This window comes from Corapipo altera, unplaced genomic scaffold (genome assembly GCF_003945725.1).
Source record: "Corapipo altera isolate COAL_440 unplaced genomic scaffold, ASM394572v1 158, whole genome shotgun sequence".
In the NCBI taxonomy this organism is placed as follows: domain Eukaryota; kingdom Metazoa; phylum Chordata; class Aves; order Passeriformes; family Pipridae; genus Corapipo; species Corapipo altera.
The window spans coordinates 981,144-1,005,474 of record NW_020884977.1 but is presented as its reverse complement, the minus strand read 5'-3'; the positions used below and the strand labels follow the sequence as shown (position 1 = coordinate 1,005,474).

At 42.3% G+C, this 24,331-nt stretch overlaps 1 protein-coding gene across 2 annotated transcripts in view; it reads left to right on the top strand.

Annotated features, from left to right (window-relative positions):
• The first annotated feature begins 1,092 nt into the window (after positions 1 to 1,092).
• Positions 1,093 to 24,331, top strand: part of ZNF804A (zinc finger protein 804A) — a 168,101-nt gene continuing 144,862 nt past the window's right edge. For both annotated transcript variants that reach the window (XR_003531289.1, XM_027665543.1), the window contains exon 1: positions 1,093 to 1,235. Coding sequence is in view for 1 of the 2 variants with exons in the window: in XM_027665543.1 (XP_027521344.1) it covers positions 1,125 to 1,235 (111 nt within the window). In the remaining variant the exon portion in view is untranslated. The remainder of the gene's footprint in view (positions 1,236 to 24,331) is intronic.

Below are 24,331 nucleotides of genomic sequence, written 5' to 3'. Positions count from 1 at the left end.
AACCATGGTGGGTCTCCTTTTCCCTGCAGCCGCCCAGGCCCTGCGAGGCCGGGCGGGCAGAGCCGCCTCCGCCGGCGGCCCCGGGCCGGGAGAGCCGTGAGTAACCGCGGGGGAGGACGCGGGCGGCCCGGGGGGGGATGCGGCACCCCAGGAGGAGGGATAAGGACGGCCCGGGAAGGGGGGGATGCCGCCCCGGCGCTTCCCGATGCCGTGACCCAGAAGTTTTGCCGGCCCGCTTCTGATCCTGCAGCTTCGTCGGGCGGGATGCGGTGGGGATGGGCTGCGGCCGCCGCAGCCCAGCAAAGGGCGGGATGGAGCTTAGCCCGAGCGGGGATGAGAAATGACCGATTTCACCCAATTACGCCGTCACGGGCCGCTGGAGGCGAGAGCGGCGGGCGGAGGCGGCGATCCATCGGTCCCGGGGACCGAGGGGGCTGCTCCGCCCCGGGCAGGTGGAAGTGCCTGTGAGTTAGGTGTTAGAGACATATGGAATTAAAAAAAAAAAAAAAAAAACGGGGGCGGGGGCTGCTCGGAGGAGGGGGGATTCGAGGGGCAGGACCGCTGGGTTGGGGGCGTCGCACCCCCGGCATCTCTCCGCGTCCCCCCTCCTCCCCAATCCCGGAGGAAAACCACACTCGTCGTGGTCCCCACCCCCGGAAAAAGGAGGGCACACCCCACCTTCGCCGCTCGCTGGGTTGGGGTGCCGGCTCTGCCCTCTCGCCCCGCCCGTCCCCCTTTACCTGCCGCCGGCCCGTCCGCGGCGGGGGCAGCGGGGCGTGGGGCGGTGGGTGGCGGTGGAGGCGGCGTGTGACAGATGTCCTCCTCTGACAGCGCTCGGTACCAGCCCAGTGGCTCCCTGCCATTGGCTCAGTGCAGCCGACCGGCAAGGCTGCTCGCTATAATAGCACTATGCCTGCCAGCGGCGGCGGCAGCTCGCTCGGCTCCGCCGCGGCCGCCCCGCCGCGCATCCTCCTCCTCCTCCTCCTCCTCCTCCTCCTCCTCCCGCGGCCGCGCCGCGCCTGAGGGGCCGCACCCCCCGCCCCGCCGCCGGCCCCGGCAGCGCCGGCCCCGGCCCTCCCCGCCCGGCCCCGCCGAGCCCGGCCTGAGGAGGCGGCCCCGGCCCCATGGAGTGCTACTACATTGTCATCAGCTCCGCGCACCTCAGCAACGGGCACTTTCGCAACATCAAGGGAGTTTTCCGCGGCCCCCTCAGCAAGAACGGGAACAAAACTCTGGTAATGGCCTTCTTCCCTTGCCTCCCCTTTCCCTCCTCCTCCTCCTCCTGCTCGCGGCGGCGGCTCGGGCTAGCGGGAGCCGGGGGCCGCCCGCCCGGGCTTTGCCGCCGCGGGGACGCGGTGCTTTGCGCTGCGCTCCCGCCCGCCGCCTCCCCGGGGCAGGTGCGGGGGGTCCCCGCAGAGCCGCCGGGGTGGGGCTGCCTGCGGAGGGAGAGCCCGGGGACCCTTCTGGGCGGGGAGCTGCAGGGCCGGGGCTCCGCAGCCCGGGGGAGGTCGGGGAGAGGCGGCCGCTGCTCGGCGGAGGGCATCCCTCGGCAAGGGGGGGGGGTCCGTGCCGTGTCCCCCTCCGTGACTCCCCGCCGGTGCGGGGACAGCCGGAGGTCCTGCCCGGGAAGTGCGGGAAGGACCCGAAACTTGTTTACTTGCTTGTCCGAGCCCCTTGGGTAGAGGGATGCGTTTGTTCGAGCACAGCTTCAGAAATGATACAGGTTTTGGTTTGTTGGCTGCCAAGTTTTTTTTTTAAAAGCAAACCCCGGGGTTTGACAGGACTTGGTGGCTTTAGGCAGTTCGGCTAGATGCTCCGGAAAGTGTGCACAGGCTGCTCGAACTGTTTCTGTATTCATCCTCCGTACTTAGATATCTTGACATCTATTGGGTTTCCGATGGTTTTGCTGACTTGCTTGGACTCGCTTCGTGCCGTTACTGAACTTTAATGGAAGAGTGACGACGCAATAGCATTGGCAATACATGTGCTCTCCTGCTCGCTCAGATAAAAGGGATGTAGGATAACAGCAGGCTGGGCGAGCCGCATCACGTAACATCTCAATCACGGCACAACAAAGTGTGGACAGATGTCTGGAGAGGAGGATGGAGCTGAAAGAGGGGCTTAGCCACGTTGTTTATCTCTCTCTCCCATCGCTGCCTTACTCCGAAATCCCCTTTGGAGGAGATGGAGCAGGTCTTACCACATCCTTGTTCCCTCGAATGCACGACCTATATTGATGGGGAATTTACTAAAGTACTTAACGTTTGCTAGAGTTGGCAAGCTTGCAGTTTCTCCCTAAATAAAGAGATTAAAGCAAGTCTGAGCCAAGTCATAAAAATAGAAACTACTACGAGAGCATCTGAGGCAGATTTTTGGACTGTTTCAGATGTGAATTCGTGCTTTCACGTTGTGAATCTTTACGATTTTACTTGCTGTGGATTCTGCATATTTTTTCTGTTAGGGATTGCGTTCTTGGAATTTTAAACAAGTGTTGTAGTATCCATGAGATGGCAATATGTGTGTAATATTTTACTGTTACAGTTGCAAACCCAAGACCTACTGTAGAAATATTTGGTACACTTCAAATAACTGCATGATACATCACCTTCTTTTCACTGAACAATCTCAGTAAAGATGCATTTGGCAGGACTGAGAATACTCTGATGTAACTTTTGGACTGTATATTGTCTTGCAGTTCATAATGGGTTCTGCTCCAGCAGCATTTTATTATTTTTATTTTTTTTATTTTCTTGTGGCCAAAAAAGCAGCCCTGCATTCTCCATATTCCTGATTGATTTATTTACTGGTGGAAACATTAGCGGCCAAAAAATTTATGTGTGGGCAGTGAGTAGTGTAACTGGCAAAGTTTCTGCTGAGTTAAAAAGGAAGATGTTGGCTCTGTGGGCGGCAAAATGAAGTCCTTCACTATGAAGTAAATAGTATAGGTGCAGACATCAAGACTTTTATTTCTGTTCGGGCTATTTTTAATTTATAGGAGCTAAAGATACTGCTGGGTTGTGATAGAGGGTGATTGTATGGTTCAGAGTGAGAGTTCTGAGGCACTGGAGTACAAGTCAGTCACTTTCATGGGAAGATCAGATGTTTATTGTTTCAGAGGATCGGTCCCTTTCACTGCAAATAAACTTTCAGACTTGATGAAAATATTTATTAATACAAAGTGGAGTATGTTTTTAGAAGTTCCAGTAAGCACATGGACTTTTAATATCCTCTTGGTGTCTTCCATCCTAGGATAAGACTGGGAGAAACAGCAATTTGTGAAGCTAAAAATCAGAAATTTTGAGCTACTCTAGCTCAGACATATTTTCCTATTTTGCTTTAAAGTATTCATTTCATTGCCTCTTCATCCGTGCTCCAAACTTACTAAAATCACTGCTTCCTTGTAAAGTGAGAACCTGAAAACAGCCTCTCCTTGTACAGGGTAGAATTGCTGCCGTGAAAAACTTATATTTGTTAAGCTTTGATTCTCTTTCAAGAGTTCTGCCACCACACTCTGTCTAGAAATGAAGATACGTGCTACAGTAGAATTTCACAGCAAATAGGAAAGTGCTGGTTCTAGTCAAATGGTGAAGTTGTGCTTTCAAGATGATTTTATATGGTGTATCTTCAAACCTGGAGCTGATTAGGTTTCAAGGGAGGAAGCTCCTTGGACCTTTTGGCTACTGTCCCCTTCTGGAGTGACCTACCATTCACCTCAAACTCATCTTTTTCTACCCTGCTCTTCAGGAGAGGTCACTGAAAAACATTTTCCCTGACTGATTGTCCCTGCAGGTGATCCTTACGTTTTTGTCCTCTCTCTGTGTCCTGTTTCACACAGAGTTAGTCATTTAAAGCTTTTATGAAGTTTTGCTTCAAAACTCCCAGAAGGTAACAGGAAAAAAGAGTTACAAACCTTTTCTCACCTGGTAGGGGACACGAAGAACAAAGCTTTGTCCTTCTATAAAAGTTTTTCTCAGTGGAGAACATCAGAGAGTAACTTTTTGGTAGATAAGAGGGAATAACACTGTTTCTATTGCTTAGTTTCTAGGCATGGCCTTTCTCCAAGGCATAAATATCTGTAATGCCCACTGAGTGCAGGGCTTTGAGATGGGCTTATTTGGGCAGTGGAGAGAAGTGGCTGAGGGATAAAGATGTGAAGTGAGGGTGGGAAGGCCACAGTTCTGTTCCTCAGGGGAAGACATTTTGGGAAAACATGAGCTGAGAGTGAAGAGCACAAGAGGGAACAAAGGAAAGGCTGGATTTAGGTTAGCTGTGGAAACAGGTTACTGTAAAAACTTTTTTAATTAAATAAAATACGAAAAAAATGCCTCTGAATGAACCTTTAGTGAGACGGTCGTGGGAAATGAAGGGATATGTATTTACATATAGTTCTGGGTATCTGATAGCCCAGCTTTGCACAGTACCCAGTGTCTGTGCTCCCCCATTGGGTAACTGTTTTGGTAGGGCCCCCTTACCCAGTTGTAATCTGCTGCTCCTTATCGGGAAGATAAATGTGAGCAATGAATTGATGGGAAATGGGCTTAGCACTTGTGGAAGAATAGCCTCAAAACCTCGAAGTTACTCCAGAAGATGTATGGTTAAAAGAAACTGGTGGTATTTGGGCTGTTGGATAAGACTTTGTCCTCTCCCACTGCAGTTTGTACTGTCTGAAATATCCCTCAGATCTGCACAGTCTCATTGCAATAGTTAATCTGCTGTTGGAAGGCTCTGTGTGGCATCTCTTTGGAAGGGGCATTTTGTTGGTGTACCACCCAAGTGAAGCAACTGCTGTCTGGTCTTTGGGTGGCAGGTGTTTTTTGAACAAGAAAGTCAAAACTTACCCTACGGGTCAGTACTGTGCAATGATGTTCCAAATTTCTAAGGCTCTTCCTGCATTTTTATGTATGCCTTGGTGTTTTAATCCATTGATATTGGCCTGACTGGTTGGCCAGTTCTTGGTAGGGTTCATACTTGGTGACTTTGAAGCTTTCTCCAAGGCTGTTGTTTTTAGCAGTAGCATTTTATAGAAGTTTGTTTGCTACAAGCACCGTGGATCTCCTGAACTTTTAATGCACTTACTGTGTTATTTTTTTTTTTTTTAGGTCTTATGGTATTGAGGCCAAATTACAGTAGTCTTTCTTCGTAATTCATCTTCCTTGCTGTGGCCGCTGTCTTGCAGTTTATAATCTCAAAAAAGTATTGAAACTTGTGTGGAAAAAATAGCTCTCTGGAGAGAGAAATCAGCTGTTTGGAGTTGCAACCGCAGGCGATTTTTCTAAATCCTTAAAACGTCTTTCAGGTTATAAACCAAACCATTTTAAGGCATTATCCTAGTTAATAAGTAGAATCTTTGGTTGGTCAGCAAGAGAAGTGACTCCTTGTTTGGTCTGAGTAGCTGGTGTAGGGCTCCTTCACTTCTTTTAATTGGACAAATACATTTTCTCTGTTGGTGATCCGAACGAGTAACGTGCTATTACTTGGCCAAGGAGGTTTAGACCTCTGTGTGTTGTAAATTGCTACTGTAATTCTAGTTTGAAGTGTCTTGTTGATACAGATCAAAAGTAGGTAAGATAAAAATTCCCTGGTAAGTGGTTGGTTAAAAGGCCAAATGTGCCAAACACTGGAATCCATTATTGTGTCTAGCACACACCTACATCTATTTGTAGGTTTATACTTTGGTTAAAAATATGTACACAGGGGACTTCAGGGGTAGAATATATATATATGTGTATATATATGTGTATATATATATATATATAAAACTTCTTTTAGAAGTCCTAGGGCATGCTTCTACTTTTATGAACACGGAGTTCAAATACTGACATACAAGTGTCTTCTGAATGTGCCATCTGTTGTTCAGGCTGTCTGTTGTCTTTAGCTCTTTTAAATTTTGTAGAATATTTTTGTCTTTCCACATCAACTAAAGTAAACACGTTGGGGTGGACATAAAAAAATGTATTTTATGAGAATTCCTATTACAAATGTCAATACCCTACTGCAGGAAGAAAGCACTAAACTGCCTTTAAAACAGCTTTCCTGGTGAAGACTGCAGTTGTAATTCTGCACAATCAGGGTAAACATCCACTGTTTGCAAGCCATCTAGTACATATATAAAATAAACAATATCTACCATAAGTTTATTTTAAATACTCATAGAAGCAGGTCCTGCAATTCTGTTTGCCTTATCATATACTGCCAGTAGCTGGGCAATTTAAAAATTATATCTTATACATGCAGAGTTTAATAGAACTATTTGGAACGTACTTTAGTGTTTCGGAGCTTGTAGGGTACAGTTGTTAGACTGGAGTTGTATTGGTTAAGGGTGAAAAAAAATCACCTGTTGTTTTCTTCAGTGTTTTTGTTCCCCATGGATCTGCTAATGTCTTTTTTGACCTGAGCTTGGAACTTGAAAACGTTCAGATCTTTTCTGCGAGAGAAGCTGAACAGCCCTCACTCATTAAAATATTAAACTGACAAAATAAAGTCTACCTAATTTAATTTTAATAATTAATAAGCGTCGCTTCGACCATGATTGAAAGCCAACCATTCAGAAGAAAACGAAATAGTCTGGTAAAGCATGAGGAACAATAAAATCATAACTGTGCTCCACTTCTCGAGTTCATTTGTACGAACTGCAGCCACTTGGTTTATTTTTTTGGTGTCAGTCCTGGTTCAAAGCAGGAGCAGCGGGGTTGTTTGGGTGAGCTGAGTGGACAGGAAGCTATCATAGTTTAAGTGCATTTCTGGAGCAATTCTGAGAGGTGCCAAGGCTCGTGCAGTGAGAGGCAGCACTCTTGTGTCCATCAGACTCCGTGTGAGTCCATCCTCTGCTCCAAAAAATAGCAGGAGCCGGAGTCCAACACGCAGTAGGTTTAAACTGGGGCAGCTTCTGCTTCAGAGCCATTACTGAGGCAGACTTTTGTACTGTAAAAGCTTATTAAATGCATGGTAAGCTTCAAACACGTCGGTATTCTGTTGGATGTAATTAGACTATTACCATGGTTAAATTAGTACACTTGTTTAGTTTTTTTCAGATCAAGGCCTTCAAGAGTAAGTCTGAGGAGAGCCTTCGCCTTGAATATATTTCCTGATGCAAATATCTGGAGCAATCTCGTAGCTCAGAGATACACAACGTTAATTTTAACACGTTGCTCGCACTCGGAAAACAGCGTTGCCAATATGTTGTTTTACCGTGGTTGCTGACTGGAAAACAGCAAGTTGGCTTCCGTGTTTTCAAAACCACGGATATTTTTGAAGTCCTTAAACTTGTTACACCTTTTCAAGGTGCAAGTTGCAGTCCTAAAGGTCTTGCCTTCCCTGTAGGCTCTGGGAACATACGGGTTCTCTGAGCTTCCTATCAGCAGGGATGTTGAAAACACTAATTAACTCTGAGTAGTGGATCTAGAGGACACTGAGTAGTGAGTGGCCTTTTAGATCAGCATGTTGGGTTTTCATGTAGGACTTAACTAAGTAGCTGCAAGATCTTGGATGCCCCTAACTGGTGACAATTGCAATATTCCCTTTTTTGGAATGGCACTTAGCCATGCCAACAGGAACAATTGATCTCTACAAAACCTAAAGCCATTGAATAGATGCATCTCGAAATGTAGGGATGAGCTAAAATAATCCCACAAAATCAGTCCCCCAGAGGATTTTCTATTATTGAATATCTTAATAAAGTTAATGATTATTTATAGGACAGTTTCTTTTAATGCTGCCTGTTGGTGGTGGAAAGTGAGTTGTTTTTTTTTTTTTGTTTACTCACTTGTGATTCAAATGTAAACATGGCAGAGGGAATGAGCCTTCCTAATTCAGCTGTCTGGCCAGTCCCTCATAAACAAATACTAGTCAGACCCTTTTATTTTTCCACACATTTTTGGACCGAGAACAAATGTTTTTTTTTCTCCAGTGTTCTTGAGAGACTGTTTTATGATGAGCTGTTACTTACTGTGTTGTTTAAAAAAAACCCAAAGTAAACAAAACAACATTTACTCACAAGGAGGCACAATATTTGTCATGTTTAACCTTGTTTGTTCAACAGAGATAAGAAACTACCTGAAGGCATCGGGAAACAGGAATTTTTAACTCATAGTGTAATTAATTGGTTTTGTTAAAATACGTTTACAATTCCCTTTCTCTGAGGACTGGCCATGGCAGGTACAGATTGGGCAGAGGGTTTCATTTTTCCCTTGGCAGAGGATGTTTGTTCTGAAGCATCTGAGTTGTGTGCGGACATGAATTCCTGTGGAATCCTTTTTTTTTATTTATTTATTTTTTTAAAAATTGACTCGGAGATTAAATTTCCAAATATTTTCAATATGGAATTTGAAATGGTGGTAGCTATAGAAATAGTGGTGTGAGAAAGAGAATGCAAACTCTTCCTCCACTGCTGTAAGAACAAATCTACACGTAAGACCTGGAGAGAGATCTCCTGGCCTTGCTCCCCCCACTGCATATGATAAGGAACAGGGGTTTGTCATAAAACTCTTGAAATATCTTGGAAAAGGTTGAGATTTGGGTTGAGAAACTGAGAGAGTTTGTTTTGTTTTGTTTTTAGAAGCTCATCTATATTCTTGCTTTGTACGAATGATTTAGGACTCGTCAGGCTTTTTGTCTGACCACGCTGATTTGCATTTCTTTAAAATGATTTTTTTTCCTGTGTGTGTGAGAATGATATTTTTAGAGAGGCTTCTTTCCCCAAGTAACAAGTGATCAGGCTACCTCCTCTGGGACCCAGCTGAAGTCAAATACTCAGGTTGTAAGGTTTCTCTCAGCCTGTGTGTAGATGTATTGCTTACATTGGCCAAGTCTTGGTCAGATTGTTTTCTTGGTGCTGCAAACCATCTATTAGAATTTGCCTCTTTGCCTTATGGAAATGAATTTCTGGACTAGGAAAGCTGCTTCCTTTCCATCTAACTGGTAACATACTTCCACAGCAACTAAAAATCAGTGTGGTTGTCCCTGCCCATGGCACAGGGGTTGGAACTGATTTTAGGTCACTTGCAACCCAAACTGTTCTGATTCTATGATCTGAGACCTGTAAAGCTGTAACTGGGGGAAAAAAAGCAAAGAAATAAAAAGAGGGAAGTATTTTCTGTGTCAGTGTCCATAAAGTTTGTGAATTGCTTTTTTCAATAAATACACTTACAGCTTGATTTACGTGGCAGAATGTAATTGTTTAAATAGCTGTGATTTCTAAGTATTTAATTTCTGCTGGAAGTGGTTTTGACAGGAAAGCACAATAGCCATTACAGAGTAGTGTATCAGCTTCTCCTTCATCAAATGGATGTTGATAAAATGTCTGGAGTTAAAAGCTGGGGACACACTTGGGTCTGTGTGGAGTTGGGATGCACAGAGGGGTCTGGCCAAGCAGTCCATGTGACACCTTGAGCCTAAATCCATAAAACAAAAAGCTTTTTTTTTTATTTTTTTAAGCTAGTCATTATTGAAATGGATAGTTATTTAGAGAAGGTTGCTTAAAGATGTTTAGTCATATAGAATGTTTGGTCCTTCTTCCTTGGAAGGATGACATACATAAGTATGTTGTGTTTTTTATACATGTTTGGTTAACTCATTTTCATGCCCCTAATCATTGATACTGAGAAAACAGAAAGCTCATAGGAGACACCTATTCTATTAAATCAAAATCTCCTCCCCATTTTGAATAACAGAGGAAAATGTTTATCTAGATGTTGAACACACATTTGGTTTGGTTTCTGAATTTTTTAAAAAAAAGGCAAAGTAAAGAAGTGATATAAATAGGCTTCTTATATACTTGCCATAGTGTGACTATATACTGTGACTATATATATGTATATATAGTGTGACTATATACTGTGACTGTAGTCTCCAGGGTGGTTTTTCTGTTATTTTTTTTTATTTTATTTTTTTTTTAAGTATTCTGTTTTTACAAAATATTCTTAATTGTCAAAGAAAGTTTTTAAATTTGCTTAAAAGTGAGACTCTGGAAACTTCATGTAATTGCATAAAGAACATTATGCTTTCTTACGTGAGCAGTAAGCAACTGTTTATACAAATAAAGCAAGGTTGTTAGTAGCCTTTTTTAAAGCAAAATACCTTTTATGCTGCTTATTTATGAAACGTTCTTAAAATATAGTTAATACTTCGGAGTACTCTGGGAGTAACAGTGGAACATATGGCTGAATAGATGGGTTTTTTTACTTCTTTGCATTGATATTTCTAAAAGTAACATTGATTTTTCTCTGATAAGTTTTAAGGAAAATATTTCATGAGGGAGAAAACTCCAGATAATATTTGCTTGTCCTTCTGCTGTGCAAATGAGCTGATAAATCATCTGACACCTGTTTGTTTGGCAAATAAGCGAATTTGCATGGAATATCGGGTAGAATTAATGATTAGAAAGAGATTAAAGCAGTTTTAAAGGACCACTTCCAAAGGTTTGTGGGGTTTTAAGAGCGACAGCCTGTTGAGCAGAAAGAAAAGCTTTGCTACCAACAGGATGTCAGAAATGCTTGAGGGTTTCTTTATGAAACACCTTAGAGTGCTCATGGGTATGGAAGTGTCAAGCAATGTAATTAGAAAAGTCTGGTGAAACCCGGTACCTGTAGTGCTTTGCTGGCAACTGCCCACGGTGATCAAGTGTGCCCAGAGAGGACCTGCTTTATAAAACACCGAGAAGTAAAGAAGGAAAAGTGGAGTTTTGCAGCGCTCCGGTTTCTGAAAGGAAACCGCAGCTGGGTATGTGAAGGAAACAAAAATACCCAAGATACTTCGTAGGGAGAAAAGGTGGAGTTACCAAATGATAACAGATTATTACCCTGGCTGATATTAAGATGGAACAGGAGAAAGGCCGTGGCAAAGGTTTGCCTTTCACTGTCAGCATATTCGTGGTGGCAGTGGCCCTTGTCTGCCTCGTTTGCTCAGGTTCTTGCACTGGGAAACCAGACGGACTTGGAGAATTTTTGGTCAGTCAGGCTTGTCTTGGAGATGTGTAATAGGAGGAAACAAGCTCAAGTTAAGAGATGGGAAATCCTGATCAGATACAAGGAAAAAGAAAAAAAATTGAGGGTGGTCAAGCACTGGAAAGAGGTGGTCAGAGAGACCGTGGCACCTCTACCCTTGGAGGTGTCCAAAACTTGACTGAACAGCCTTAATTTACTCTGCTTTTAAGCAAAGCATGGGACTAAATATCCCTTTCGTGCTTACTCAAGGTTACAATTCCGTGTTTGATCTGCAGGAGAGTAGCTTTTAATTTAATGTGTGTGATGAGGTTCCTCGGGGAGCGAGGTGTGTCACTGCACTGCCCTGCCCTGCTCTCCCAGCCTTTTGGGCCCCCCTGGATGCTCGTGGCTTCCCTCATCCCAGATGATGGCTGGCGGGCTGGCAGGAGCGGTGTCGGCTCAAACCTCCTCCAGGGAGCCCCTCGACTGTCAGAGGTCTGAAACACAGGGCTTGTTCCAGCTCTGAGTAACAAATAAATCAAATGCAACTATTAAATCGACTTAGGGTTTCTTTGTAGGGATTCCCGAGCTGAGTCATGCGATTCACAGTCAGTGACCCAACTTGTAATTAGGAAAGATGATAGACTCGGAACTTGTCCAAAACTCATTCATATTTAGCTCTCACTCTCCACAAATCATATGCATTATCAGCAGTATTTTATTGATCACACTTTTTCGTATTAAAAATTGCTGGAGTCTATAATCTTAATTTTGGAAAGGCTTTTAAAAGGTATTCAGGAGCACAACGGATGGAGGGATTGATTTGTTGTCATTAGAACAGCTTTATGCAGAGGCAAGGAAAACTCAAGCCAAGCATTTTCTAAAGGCATTATATGCTGCACTCCTGCATTTCTGGAGATGCAGGTTGTTCCAAAGGGGGGGGAAATAAGGAAAGAACCATCAAGCTTGTCTTCTTCAGCCTACAGAGCTCTCACACTGTGGTATGTGCAGTATGTACTTTCATAGTTTGAGTATTTCCAGAAAACTGGTCAGGTATTTTGCATATTTTCATACAACAGGTATGATATGCTGATGGGTTGATTTTTTTTTTGTTTTGTTTTAATATATGCTCATATTATAGACAAATTTATATATGTATTTTTTTTGTTATCTTATATGAATATTTTTATATATTATATTTTTAATGTACATTCTGTATATTCAGACCTATTGTTTAATGAATTGGTATGGCTTTGTACTAATTTCTTGTAGCTCATGTTTTATTTAGAGGAAATATGATTTTGGGGGAAGGCAGTTCCAAAGCTGAATCTCTCTTTTCTTTAAGAGGGGACTAGTTGATACAAAGAGTTTCCAGTTAGTTGACTGGGACTGAGCAGAAGACTAACCTTGAAGAAGTTCCTGTAGAGCAAATCTGTGCATGCAAAGATTGTGTATGTTTTTCCTCGTCCCCATTACAGGTAGGAGAAATTCTGAGCTTGCCTTGGAGTGCTCTGGTCACTACAGGGCCAGGTAGGTGGTGGCTAATGCTGACTGTGTCGTAGCCAAGAGATGAGTGTGGATTTATTTTCAGATCAGTTAGCAGAGTAACTAGAGCTGTATATAATCACCTTCTAAAAAAAAAAAAATCTGTCAGAAGTTTTATGCATAGTAAATGTGAAAGCCACAATATGGAATAAATTATCAAATGGCTCAAGTTCAGTGTCTTTTTGAAGGCTACGGGGGGGGGTAGAGGAAATTACACTTGTATTTTACACCTGACAAATTGAATTATAGCAACAAATCTGTATAATTACAATTCAGAGACCATGATTTATTCTTGGAGTTGGGTAATTAGAAGCAGGACTACACTTGAAGGTTCAAATTGGATTCTTAGAAAGAGTCCTTTACATGAATATGACCCGTACAGAAATCAGTGTTTTCATCTCTCCTATTTTAAGAATTTTGAATCATAATGTAAAGTGACTCATCCATTATTTCCTCGTCTCTTCATCAGCGAGACGAACAAGAAATTGTTCCTTTGCTTGTTTCCCTGCAAATGGGAAATCTCTACAGTTTCTTCTCTTTTCGGCTGGCATTCATAAATCCAATTAACATTAATGAGTCTCACACGTGCGCTTCGAGAGGAGAGGGGAAAAAAAAAAAAACCGGACCTTTTGTCTCTCCAAGTGTGTGTTCAACTGCAGGAAAAGAAAGGAAGAAAAAGGGTCTGGTGAGTTGCAGGTTGCAAAGTCAGGAGCTCCTGTCTCCTTTTGGAGTAGCTGACACATTCCCCTGGTTCTCTCCCCTGTCAAGGGTCCTTGTAGGAGCTATAAATGCAGGGTGAGCAGTGCTATCAGTGAAGTGGAGAGTGCTATTATTACCTCCAGTTCTAAGATTAATTACTAATAGGCCACATTTTCAGCCGAATGGCAGGTTTGCAATAGGGTTAATGTGACTGTGCTTCTGTCTCATGACATAATTCCATGGGAACAGTGAGAAAAAGTAAAAAATGTTAATAGCTCAGTGACCTATAAAGAAGTAATACTTAGTGCCCCTCCTCTGCAGAGGTTCTTCTGGTGTCCCTCTAAAGAACAGGATCGATGTGGCAGGAAGTTGGTGACATTTTGTGTTATTCAGCAACATTTCTTGTTTACTTAGGGGCACTCTTACAGCAGCTATGACTTTCCCAATGACACAGGAGGTCTTGAACAAACTCGGTGCTGTTAGCAAGTGAATGGGGTCTTGGTAAATTAAATACTGCCTCTAGAAAAGCATCTGCTCCTGTTGCTGGAAAAACAGTCTCAACACGGGGAATTTTGCTTAATTTAATTCGTTACCAATTAACCCCAACATTTGATTATTGATTTGGGTATTGGGGTTGGGAAGGGTGACTTCAGCTGAGGAAACATCTCCCTAAATTTGGCAGGGGTGAGGCTTGGGGTGGGGTGAGTAGCTCGCAGCAGTGTCACAACCCACCACAAGGGAGGTGTGGGGTCCCCCCCAAGTCCCCCAGCAGATCCTCCTCCCAAACCTGCTGTGTGTCCCTGCTACACCTCCTCAGTCACAGCTGACATGCAAAAAGGCTCCAAAGAGCTCGTTGCAGTATAAATACACTGAAACCATATGGTCTATCAGAATCATAATATCACTTCAGAGGTTTAGAAATAGCATGTTTATTAGCTGTAATCACTTCAAAATTTTCGTTTGAACGAATGTTTAAGTACTCAATATAGTTATATTTCCATACAAACCTTTTGTGCAGTTTGGTTTGGAATAGATGGCAGCATCATTCACCTCAAAAAAAAGAATGGTAAAGGGCTCTTTGGTCATCCCCTGTGTCCAGCAGCCACCTATTAGGATCATGGTGTAGAGGTACAGATTGCAACTCACTCCACATAAGATGATCTAATGTATACATCTATATAGGATGCTCTATGCTTTAAAATAACTGTTCTTGCACTTTTCTCTCAGGAAGCATCTCCTGAAACTATTGCTGTTTTGCAACTGTGCTTCCTTTGTGTTATTTGAAATTAAGCCCATTTTGTCCTGACTAATTACTGTCTCTCCTCAATGGTTACATCTTTCAGATATTTGTGAGCTGTAAGAATCCTCATTACTTGCATCTTTTCCAAGCTTGGCATGCTTAGCTGTTTTCCTCTTTCTTCATACATCAATTCCTCTAGCCTTGATTATGGTGTGGCTTTTATTTGAACTCGCTCCAGCATTTCAGCACAGATCTATCTAAACGGTTCCCAGTGTTCCATATAAAAGGTGAATTAGAAGAATTCCAAGGATGTTGCTGGTGATTCCTTGATGTGTACATTGTTGGGGGTGGATTGTGCAGTCTGCATTTATAGTGGCATGTGCTTATGCTATACATAGTCTCACCAGCATCATTGGGACCACTCACTTCATCCTATTCTTATCACTTCCCTATTCCCTCCTCCACTCCTCAGATTCGTTGCCACAAGTGCAGCATTTGACTGTGGGTAGAGTTTTTAGTTTTCTGGAGTCTCTAGTTGTGCTATGACTTCTCCATTGCCTTTGATGTATCAGATATAGTTTTCAGCTTCTCAGGAAGGTGCTTTGATAAATCCTGGCCTAAAATACTTGTAAGATAGGCTCGTTTGTATTTTGTAAGAATAATGTGAACCTTCTCGGGAGCTGACAGATTTATTTCCTTCTGCACTGTTAATTGCTCTAAGTTGTGTGTTTGTGTGCATATATTTGTTCTTTCTCTTGTGAACGGAGAGAATTAAAAATGAAGTGGTTCTACACAGTTAGAAACAAAAGTTTTATTTCTGACCTCTTTGTGTTTTAATCTTTGCCTTATTTCCCCCCTGTGTGTTTTTTTCCCAGTCTGTGTAAAATCTCCCTAGCTCGGTTAGCATTCTGTGTCGTCCTGCTCTGTGCAAATCTCACCTTGATGGGTCCGTTCATTTTCTAGGGCAGCTCTTTGACCTCCCAGTCCGTTCTAGCTGACCCTCCTTAAGTGATTTTTCTAGTTACTGGGGTGATCTGAATCCACTGAAGGTTTCTTTTTGGAGAAGAAAGAAAAAAAGTCAAATTTGCTACTTACACGGCAAATATTTAGAAATACCTACGTTGTGTTGAACTTAGATCTCACTGTTGATTCTTCTGCAGTTGTACAATTTAATTTTCTCAATTTTGCCATCCTGACTAGATTGTCATTCTTATCACTTGCCATCTACCGCAACCATCATTTCTTCATAGACTGAATTTTTAAAATGACAGACATAAATTGAATGAAGTTGAGCTTCACAGCAGACAAATGCTAGACACCAATACCCCTAAATTAATTTTTAGTTGTAACAAAATATGAAAGCAGTCAAGCTACGTTTGGTTATTTAATCTGAAGAAGCATCTTGCTTTTGCACCATCCATTTCCCAGGGACGCCGTAGACCGCCAGCCTGCAGAAATACGCGTTATTGTCGACTTTTTTCATAACAGGATTAGCTCTCACATCTGTCTGTTCTCTTTTACCCTTCGTGGCTGCGGGGAAACAGAGGTCATAACTGGCTGAGATTTTGTGTTGCTTTGCTTTGGGGCAGCTGGGCTGTTTTCCTCTGTCCCCCCTTTCTCCGTGCTGGGGAGCGAGGTGCCTGTGGGTCGCCGGGGTGGCCCAGCTACGTTGCTTTCGCTCCGGATAAAGTACCAAGGCTGGCCGTGAAAGGAAGGAAAAGAAAACATCATAAAACTTTAAAGTGCAGTGCTGACAAGTTGTTATGCATCCTTGAACGCTTTAAAAAATGAAATAAAATCCTGGCATACTAAGATTGCCTGGTGATCGATCATTTTCATGACAGAGCTCTGTATTTGAGAAATACTTGAAAGAAAATAAACAGATTTAGTGATTACTTTCCTTGATGTAGCCCAACTCTTTTTTTTTTTTTTTTAAACCGTATGGTAAACTTTAAAATTTTATGTTTCTTGCTGCCTTTTCTTACTTCCTTGTTCCATTTTATATCAATGATTTGGAGGAGTGGGAGCTGCTTATAACTACATTACTTGTAATTGAAAGGATGATTTGTTAAATGCAATTCTCTGTTATAGACCATGTCTTTTTTTAATGTGCTCCTGCTTTACTTTTCTTTGTCACATTCTCTTTTCTGCATATTTTTCCTTTCTGCCTATACCTCCCTAATGATTGCTTTCCTTTTTTGTATTTTTTTTGAGGTTTGTGCCATTTCATATCCCAGATCTTTGCAAGCTACTTCTCAAAACCAGATGCCATTTTAGAACTAGATTAACTGCCTTTGCTCAGCCAGAAAATGAGAATTGAAGCTCTGAGCTTCTGTTTTGACATTTATGTTTTTTGTTAGAAGTAAAGGAGCATTTTTGATTATGTTGTAAGATATGGTCTCTAATATGGTCTTAATTGCTTTGCTTGTTGATTTGTTAGATCTGGTAAGATGTAATGATACCATTGCAGCTGGCATTTAGCTGATTGGAAAAACACGACAGTTTTTGTATTTAGGTGTTGCAAATGAGAGAATGGTAAAACTGGTTTATGCTACTCTTATTTTGCTGCTTGTAATACTCCACATTTGTTGTTGTGAGCAGTTACAAGTGAGAAGAATCCTCATAAAGCCTCACTAGACAGAACTCTGAAGTTTGTGTTTCTTAATGAGCGTGTAGTTATTGCTGCTATTTCTTTTGAATAAAAACTGGCTTGAACACCAGGGTAAGTGTGTGGGTGTGCAGAGAAATACACATATATAAAATGTGTTTTCAGGGTCACCATTTACTCTCATAATATGAACAGCATGATGAAGGCTGCATTCAGGTGGATGTGAGCAAGCAGAGTGTGATTACGTGACAATGGAGATATCTCTTGTAGAATTTTCTTGCAATAATGTTTTTTTTTTTTGGACGAGGAGATAATGACAAAATTGAGGTCTGTTGTTTTAAACTGATGGTGAGCACCTTGTCTGATGTGAATTCACTTTTGCGTCTGTAAGATAAAGACCTGAGCTACCGCTTGTAACAAAAAGACGAAAAGAAGTTGTGAAAAAGTGATTTTGAAGGAATGAGGAGAGGGTGAGGCAGCAGAGTAGGACTTGGCTGGTAGCAAAGAGCATGTATTGCTTCAACAGCATTGCAAGAAATGCTGAGGGGGATTCAGTTGCTGGTAGGTGGAAGAAAGCAGTGTCCACACGGGAAGAAAGATGGACTTTTCAGAGAAGTGTGTGACTCTCTGGCCATTCCTTGAACAGATCCCAGGGACCTGTGGCAGGATATAGCTTTACTCAAGTGTGTAATGAGCTACGTTGGGAATTGCTCCTTCTGTTGTGGGCTACGTAAAGTCAAAAAATCAAGGAGATACTGAAAAAGCACGTACTGAAAATTTAATATTGCTTAAACTTTGTGTTTTCTGAAAGGCGTAGAGGAAAAACAAGGTTGCGAAGCTTTGGGCTTCTCCTGTCAAATCTCATCAAAGTTGAACAGTTTCCCTTCTGCTTTTTCCAGCTTGTCTCCCACAAGAACAGTATTTCTAGATGACAGTAACAATCAAATACTCTGATAAACATATGTGTGGTGATTCAATGCTACCTGTGCATGGACACTCATGTGCTTGCTGGTCTGTGTATGTGCTTGGAAAATGGTCAGGCCCTGTGAGGAGTCAGGCACCGCTTATGTGATGTTTGGAGTGTGTAGAAAAGCTAAATGGCTGGAAAGCAGCTGCCTTGTTAGAAGCAGCCACTTAAGGAGACATTTAGTGAGGAGGTAACATCTTTAAAAATATTTAGTGCCACTTGAAAAAGCAACTTTATGAAATATTTAAAAAAACAGCATCTTTGAGGGGAAAGCTTAGTGGTTCTTGTGCAATAACGTTCCTATCTTTTCATGTTACAATCACTCCACTGATAGGAAGAACATCTCTTGATTATTTTTTACTTAGATCCACTTACTACCTAGAAATACAGCTTGTCCTGAAATATATTAATTGTTTAAAGGTGTCAGATATCAGAAGAGAACTGGCTTTGTTACACTGTATTAAATGTGTTAGAATACTAGTTTAATATGTTCAAATCATTAGGCAGGCAGGGATCATGAGCCTTTCTAGCACTTCAACACAGCACTCCTGACTCTTCATGGGATCAAAAAGTGGAGTTTTTGGAAAGATCCCTGCTTATGTAGTGTATGTTTTGCTTGCTTAAGCTGTATTAAATACCAGTTTTCACTGTTACATTTAATTTCTTAATGAATGTAATAGATTTTCTGTTTTTTTTTTTAATGTTGCCTGCATCTAACTTAAATTAATCCCATGGTAAATTCATATGTGCACTCAGTCCTCTAACTGTCAAGCTTTTGTTGTTAGCCTTGCAACCATTTGTTTATCATCAGACTTGTTAAGTCTTATGTGTTGAGACCAAGACATGTACCAGTCATTCCCATTTCATTCTTCCCGAAGCAAAGTGTCCGTTTCACTCATTTTCAGTGTTTTTAACAACATCTTGCAAGCTCTCAGTAAGTGGCAGCTTTTCAAATAGGGTCGTGTCTTGCTTTTCCACTAATAAAACGCACCATAAATGAGATATCATGTGTGGTCTGCTCCAACTGGGCAGTGGGGAGTGAATCACATGTTTATTCAGATTTTTGTGTCTAATATATATGTGCCTTTGGACAGTTCAGGTATGTCTGACCTGTTGAATAGCCCAAAGATTGCTCCAATTTCTGCCCATCTCCACATGGTGTCCTCTGATCTATGCCAACGAGTGGGAGTTAGGAGAGCATTACTTATGCCTCTTCTAGCAATAACTGGGGAATGTCTAAGTCAGTCATTGGGATGTAGGAATGATCACATTACCGTGGCTTAGAAATGTTACCCTGCGTAACCTGAGCGTGCTTTTAGCCTGAGAAACGATGAGCAGATTGATTCAGCTTAGCTTGCTTTCCTCCTAGGCCAAGGTGCTTTGAATTGCCTTGCCCTGCTCCCAGTTAAGGGCAGGCATGAGGATGTGTGTGACAGCTGAGGGCTGTAACCTCCTGAGAACCTGGGGCTGCCCATTTGAGTCGTAGGACCTGCACTGATGTGGCTTAAATGTCGTAACATTATTTTTGCTGGCATCTGCAGGGGGGTTGGAACCAGATGATCTTCCAGCCCAAACCATTCTGTGGTTCTGTGACTTAATTTTGGAGACCTGCTGCAGTCTTGAAGTGAATTACCTTGCCCCCTTTTAGCACATGTTGGTGTGGTTTGCACAGCAGTGCTGGGACAGGGGAACTCCATTAAACTCCCCTCTGTGACCCTACCAAAACGCATGTTAGGCCATCAGTAAGGGTCCAGACCAAAAACTGACCTTTGGACAGCTTTGAATCACATGAGTTGGGTCTAGGGAATCAGAATGAATATAATTTGAAGTCAAGGCCCTGATCTGCTTGTGGTACTTGGTTTATTTACAAGCACTGCGTCAATCTAGAGATTCATCCTCTTGTGCAATTTCTTTATAATGTAGATGTGACCATATGTCTCCATATAATGTAGGCTGAGCTATTTCCAGAATCAGCATTTTACTCTATAAGGTGAAAGTGCAGTTAGATATTATGCTGATAATAATTATAGTTTCCTTTGCAGCGTGTAAGGTGATAAAGCAAGACAAAAATAAAACATTTCAGATTTTGTGTTACATGCTTGCATGAAAACATGCCCTTTTGCACAGATGCATACAAAGCACACGAAATTCCTTCCCCATGTTGTTGTCAATGTGTTTTACCAAGTAAGGAGGCACAAGGGGTGCAGGTCTGTAGAGCAAGACCATCAAACCCTGCAGTGTGTGCAGTGGATGGGCCTGAGGGCTTTTCCTTCCTGCTGGCTCTGATCTGCTCCAGCGGGCTGAAAGGCCAAGAGCAGGTGGAGTGCGTTAGGCAAGTCCTGGAGTACATCTTCCACTGTCACGTGTGTGCTCCAGGACTTCTCCATGGTGTGAATCAACACGTGGTAAATGAGAGCAGTTGGGATGTCCAGAGGCTCATGCTTTGGGAAATGAAGCACTACTGCAGACACATCTGCTTGTGTGCTCACTGCTGCCAAACAACATTTACTAGAAGCAGGTTTTTTCTTTCAGGTCAGAGAGATGAAAGTATGGCACAGTTTGATGGAATGTTTTCATTAAGTTAATTTATATTTGCAGTTGGGTTTGCTGTTTCTCCAGCAGAATATTTATGTGTGAATTAATTGGTCTGCTAATCATTCAAATCAGTGGGGGTAACATTTAGGTAAACACCCAAGAACTAAGCTTTTAAGAAAAGTTCAAGCTCTCCCAGAGCATTTGAAAGCAGAATCAGTGTCGTGTCCATCTGTCTGTGTTCCCCTTAGATTGTGTCCTGGCTTCATTTAGAGGTAATCACATCAGCAGGAAGAGCTATACTTTCGCTGTCTGCCCCTACATTCTCCAGATCTTCTCTCAATGGTTACATCTTTAAGTATTTTATCCCTTCCACTTTATTGATCTAAGTTCACAAAACAAAACTTGTGATTTTTGCACTGCATATGTTTATTTCCTAATCTCTTTCCATTTAGGATTGTATAAACTGGGTCAGAAAAACAAGGCACAATCTTTGGAAATGTTATTTAAAGATGATTAAACCTTTAAATGCTTTTTCATCTGACACCAGGCAAAGTTTGTTGTAGAACCCCAGTAATTAAGTCAAATCACGTGCTGTGCTTCATGGCCAGGGGACCAGCCTGGCACCAACACAGCAGAGCTGCCCTCTTGCATTTCCTTAGCACTTGTTCCCACATCACTGCATCAAAATAACTTCATACTTCTGTTCAGCCTTCTCTAATCACTTCCCTTAGATCCAGACATCTGCAACATCATGGGAAAAAAAAACAGATTTAGCTTAAAGATATTAAAATAAATAAACTGAAGACTGTTTTGCTCTCTAGGACAGGGACTCTGGTGGACAGCTCAGGATGTCTGAAAGCTTTGATTACTCTCTGTCTTGCACCAGTGCTGCTTTGCAGTGGGACGTTGCCAAGACTTCTCTTGGCTACAGAGCTCCTGATGTGGCCAGAGGAGTGTGTGTTACCTCTCTGATGTATGTTCTTGTCAAGGGTCTTCTCCTTGCTTTGATAACCTGAACAGCAAAGATTTCTCCCTGAAGTTGGTGGCAAAAGGCCTGTTGAGTTTAGTGCTGGGGCTCCTTGCTCATGGTGTTGACTGTTTGTGTGAGACTTTTTTCCTTGATTATGTAAAATATGTGCAAATGTTTGCATTAGATGATGAAATGTGTACAACATGAACTTCTGGAACGTTATTGCTCACTATTGCTGCAGCAAAATGCTGAGATGTATATAAAAGGCTGTAGTATTTGTTAGAATATTGATTATTTTGTGCATTAAGAAACATACTTGTGAAATGAAGGAAGATAATACCTCTGTAGACTCCCAACTTTTTCAAAGGAAAACAGTGAATGGCCAAGCATGGTTTGTGTATGGGAGTATTTTACAGAGCTTAAACGATACCATTTTCCTATGGAACAAGGCACAGGCAGGTCACTTGTATATGTTTTAAATTACAAGGTAGCGAGGTTGGTAGTGATGCATTTTCCTGTTGTTACTGATGTACAACCTGAGCTGACAGCTCCCCTTAACAACTGGACATAACAACCCTAAATGGGGTGACTGCTACCTGCCTGTGCTGGCTCCTTCTGTTCAGCTGGCTTTTTGCCCACCTAGAAATTGCTCAATAAAAATCGAGTCAAATATATGGGCACGTAGTGATCTTTGCAAAATCCCTACCAACCACCTTCCTTATTTTACCTCCCACATTTACTGTTTGTTGGCTCGGTAATATTAACTGCGTAGTTAAATTTAGAGGGGAAAAAAATGACAGGTTTTCCTCAGCTGTAAGGAAGCTGATCAAGCTGATTTTCAAATAGATTGTGTAAGGTAAAAGAATAACGTGCAAATTTTGATCTGAACTTGAAGTTTATAAGTGGCATAGTTAGAAACAGTCATTTATAAACCGATACTGTTGAGAGCGAGGGGAAAATGCTGAGTTTTGAGGACGTCACAGTAGTGGTAATTACAGGTCTTGCACCTTCTTTAAAACGAAAAAAACAAACCAAAACCAAAGAGCTCTTAAGTCCTTTTGGGTTCAGTAAATGTTGTGTGGGTTGTAAATGCACATTTCTAGAGCTAAGCCACATGTAATGCTGTATATTTTGGCAAGAGTGTCACCACTCTGACCATTTGCTGCCACTTGGTGTAAGTGGTGCGAAAACCTGGAGTTTGGTGGGTTTTGTTGCGTGGCTTCGTTGGGCTTTTTTTTTCCCCCGTAGTTTTTGTTGGGTTTCGTTTCTAAGTTTTAGATTTTGATGGAAAAAGACTCGCAACTGGACTCGCTCTTGCCAGGTACATCCGAGGAAGATTAGTTGGCTCCGACTCAAAGCGAGCATAAGGACAAGAGCGGTTCAGCACAGCTGGGGACGGGAGTGGGAAGCCAAAGCCTGGAAATAACCATTGGCCGTGTCCTGGCAGGCGGGAGCGGGGATCAGATGACTCTCAGGAAGGGCGGGAGGGTGCTGCAGCATCTTTGTTGTGTGACATTGGAGAAACCTTGAGCTGATCTAATTTCCTTTGCCAAAAAGTAGTTTATTAAAAGCGGGATGTTCTTTGTACTTTTTTTGTGCGGCAGCTTCTTGCAATTCCGACAGAAAAGCCCTGTAATTGAAATGAAGTGACTTCAGTCCCTATCCTGAATGCATCTGTTTGATATTCAGTTTGGAAAAAAAGGGGAGGGGAAGTGTTAGAGGAGATAATTAGAGAAAAACTAATTAAATGCATTGCTTTGTGTTTTTTATGATCTTACTGTGGAAAAAAATATATATTCAATACTCTTCACTACTGCCCTCTTCTCTCCTGCTCTCTTCTATTTCATTTCAAAGCTGCAAGTTTTTTGTGGGAGAAGATTTTTAAATTTTTCTTTCAATGCTTTGAGATAATTCTGAATATTTGTCTTTTCTGCCAACTGACTGGACTCCTTGAATGCAAGTTTTGATGAGGGCATTCAGATGTAGGAAAGGCTCGGGATGTATTTAAGCAACAGACCCCAGCTTAATTCTCTTTGCATCTCATCCTCTTAGAAGTTTCCAATATCTGTTAAATACTAGGAATTTCTTGGAGAGAACAGGAATTCCAGATACCTGATCAGCAGCTCTGGATACACCTCAACCTGATGCCTGGAGTTTGGGCAGCCAAGTGCATGGCAGAGGAGACAGATTGCTCTTGCTCTGTCCAAGTGCTGCTAAATGCTTCTGTCTTTTCGGTCTCATGGAGGAGTAACAGAGTACACAAGCAGGCAGTTCAGGATGGAAAACAAATGTGGAGGAATTTGCCATTTTTCATGATGATATAAGAGCTGCAAAGCTGTGATAAAATTATTGCTGTTCTTTGCATCTGACGTTGGTTAGAATATTGATTATTGGCAGGGAAGGTGTTCTTGCTCCCTGCAGTTTGGTCCCAAACTCCTGACACATCTTCAGCCCATATGCTCATATCTGTGGTCCTGTGGGAACCCCAGTCTCAGAATTTTTAGGGGTAAAAGAATGAAAAGTAATAATAGTGAAAACCCAAACCAACACCCTTGAAAGGAAATCCCAAATAATCACCCCTCCCCCCTAAAAAAAATCCCCAAAACAACAGGATGGTCCATTACACTGTAGAAGATGTTTACACAGTGAGAAGCATGAGAGCTCATCAGCTCCTTTATTCTTGTCTGGTTGGACTGGAGAAGTGGAGAATTTTCCCTTTTCCCTGTGTGTGCAGGGAATGTCCCATCAGAGTGAGCCCTGCTCTCCCCTGCTGCGGGGGCTTTTTTTTCCTGTGGCTGGTTCTGCTCTTTGCAGGTGACTCCTGTGATGTTGGATTTTGTTTTCCTTC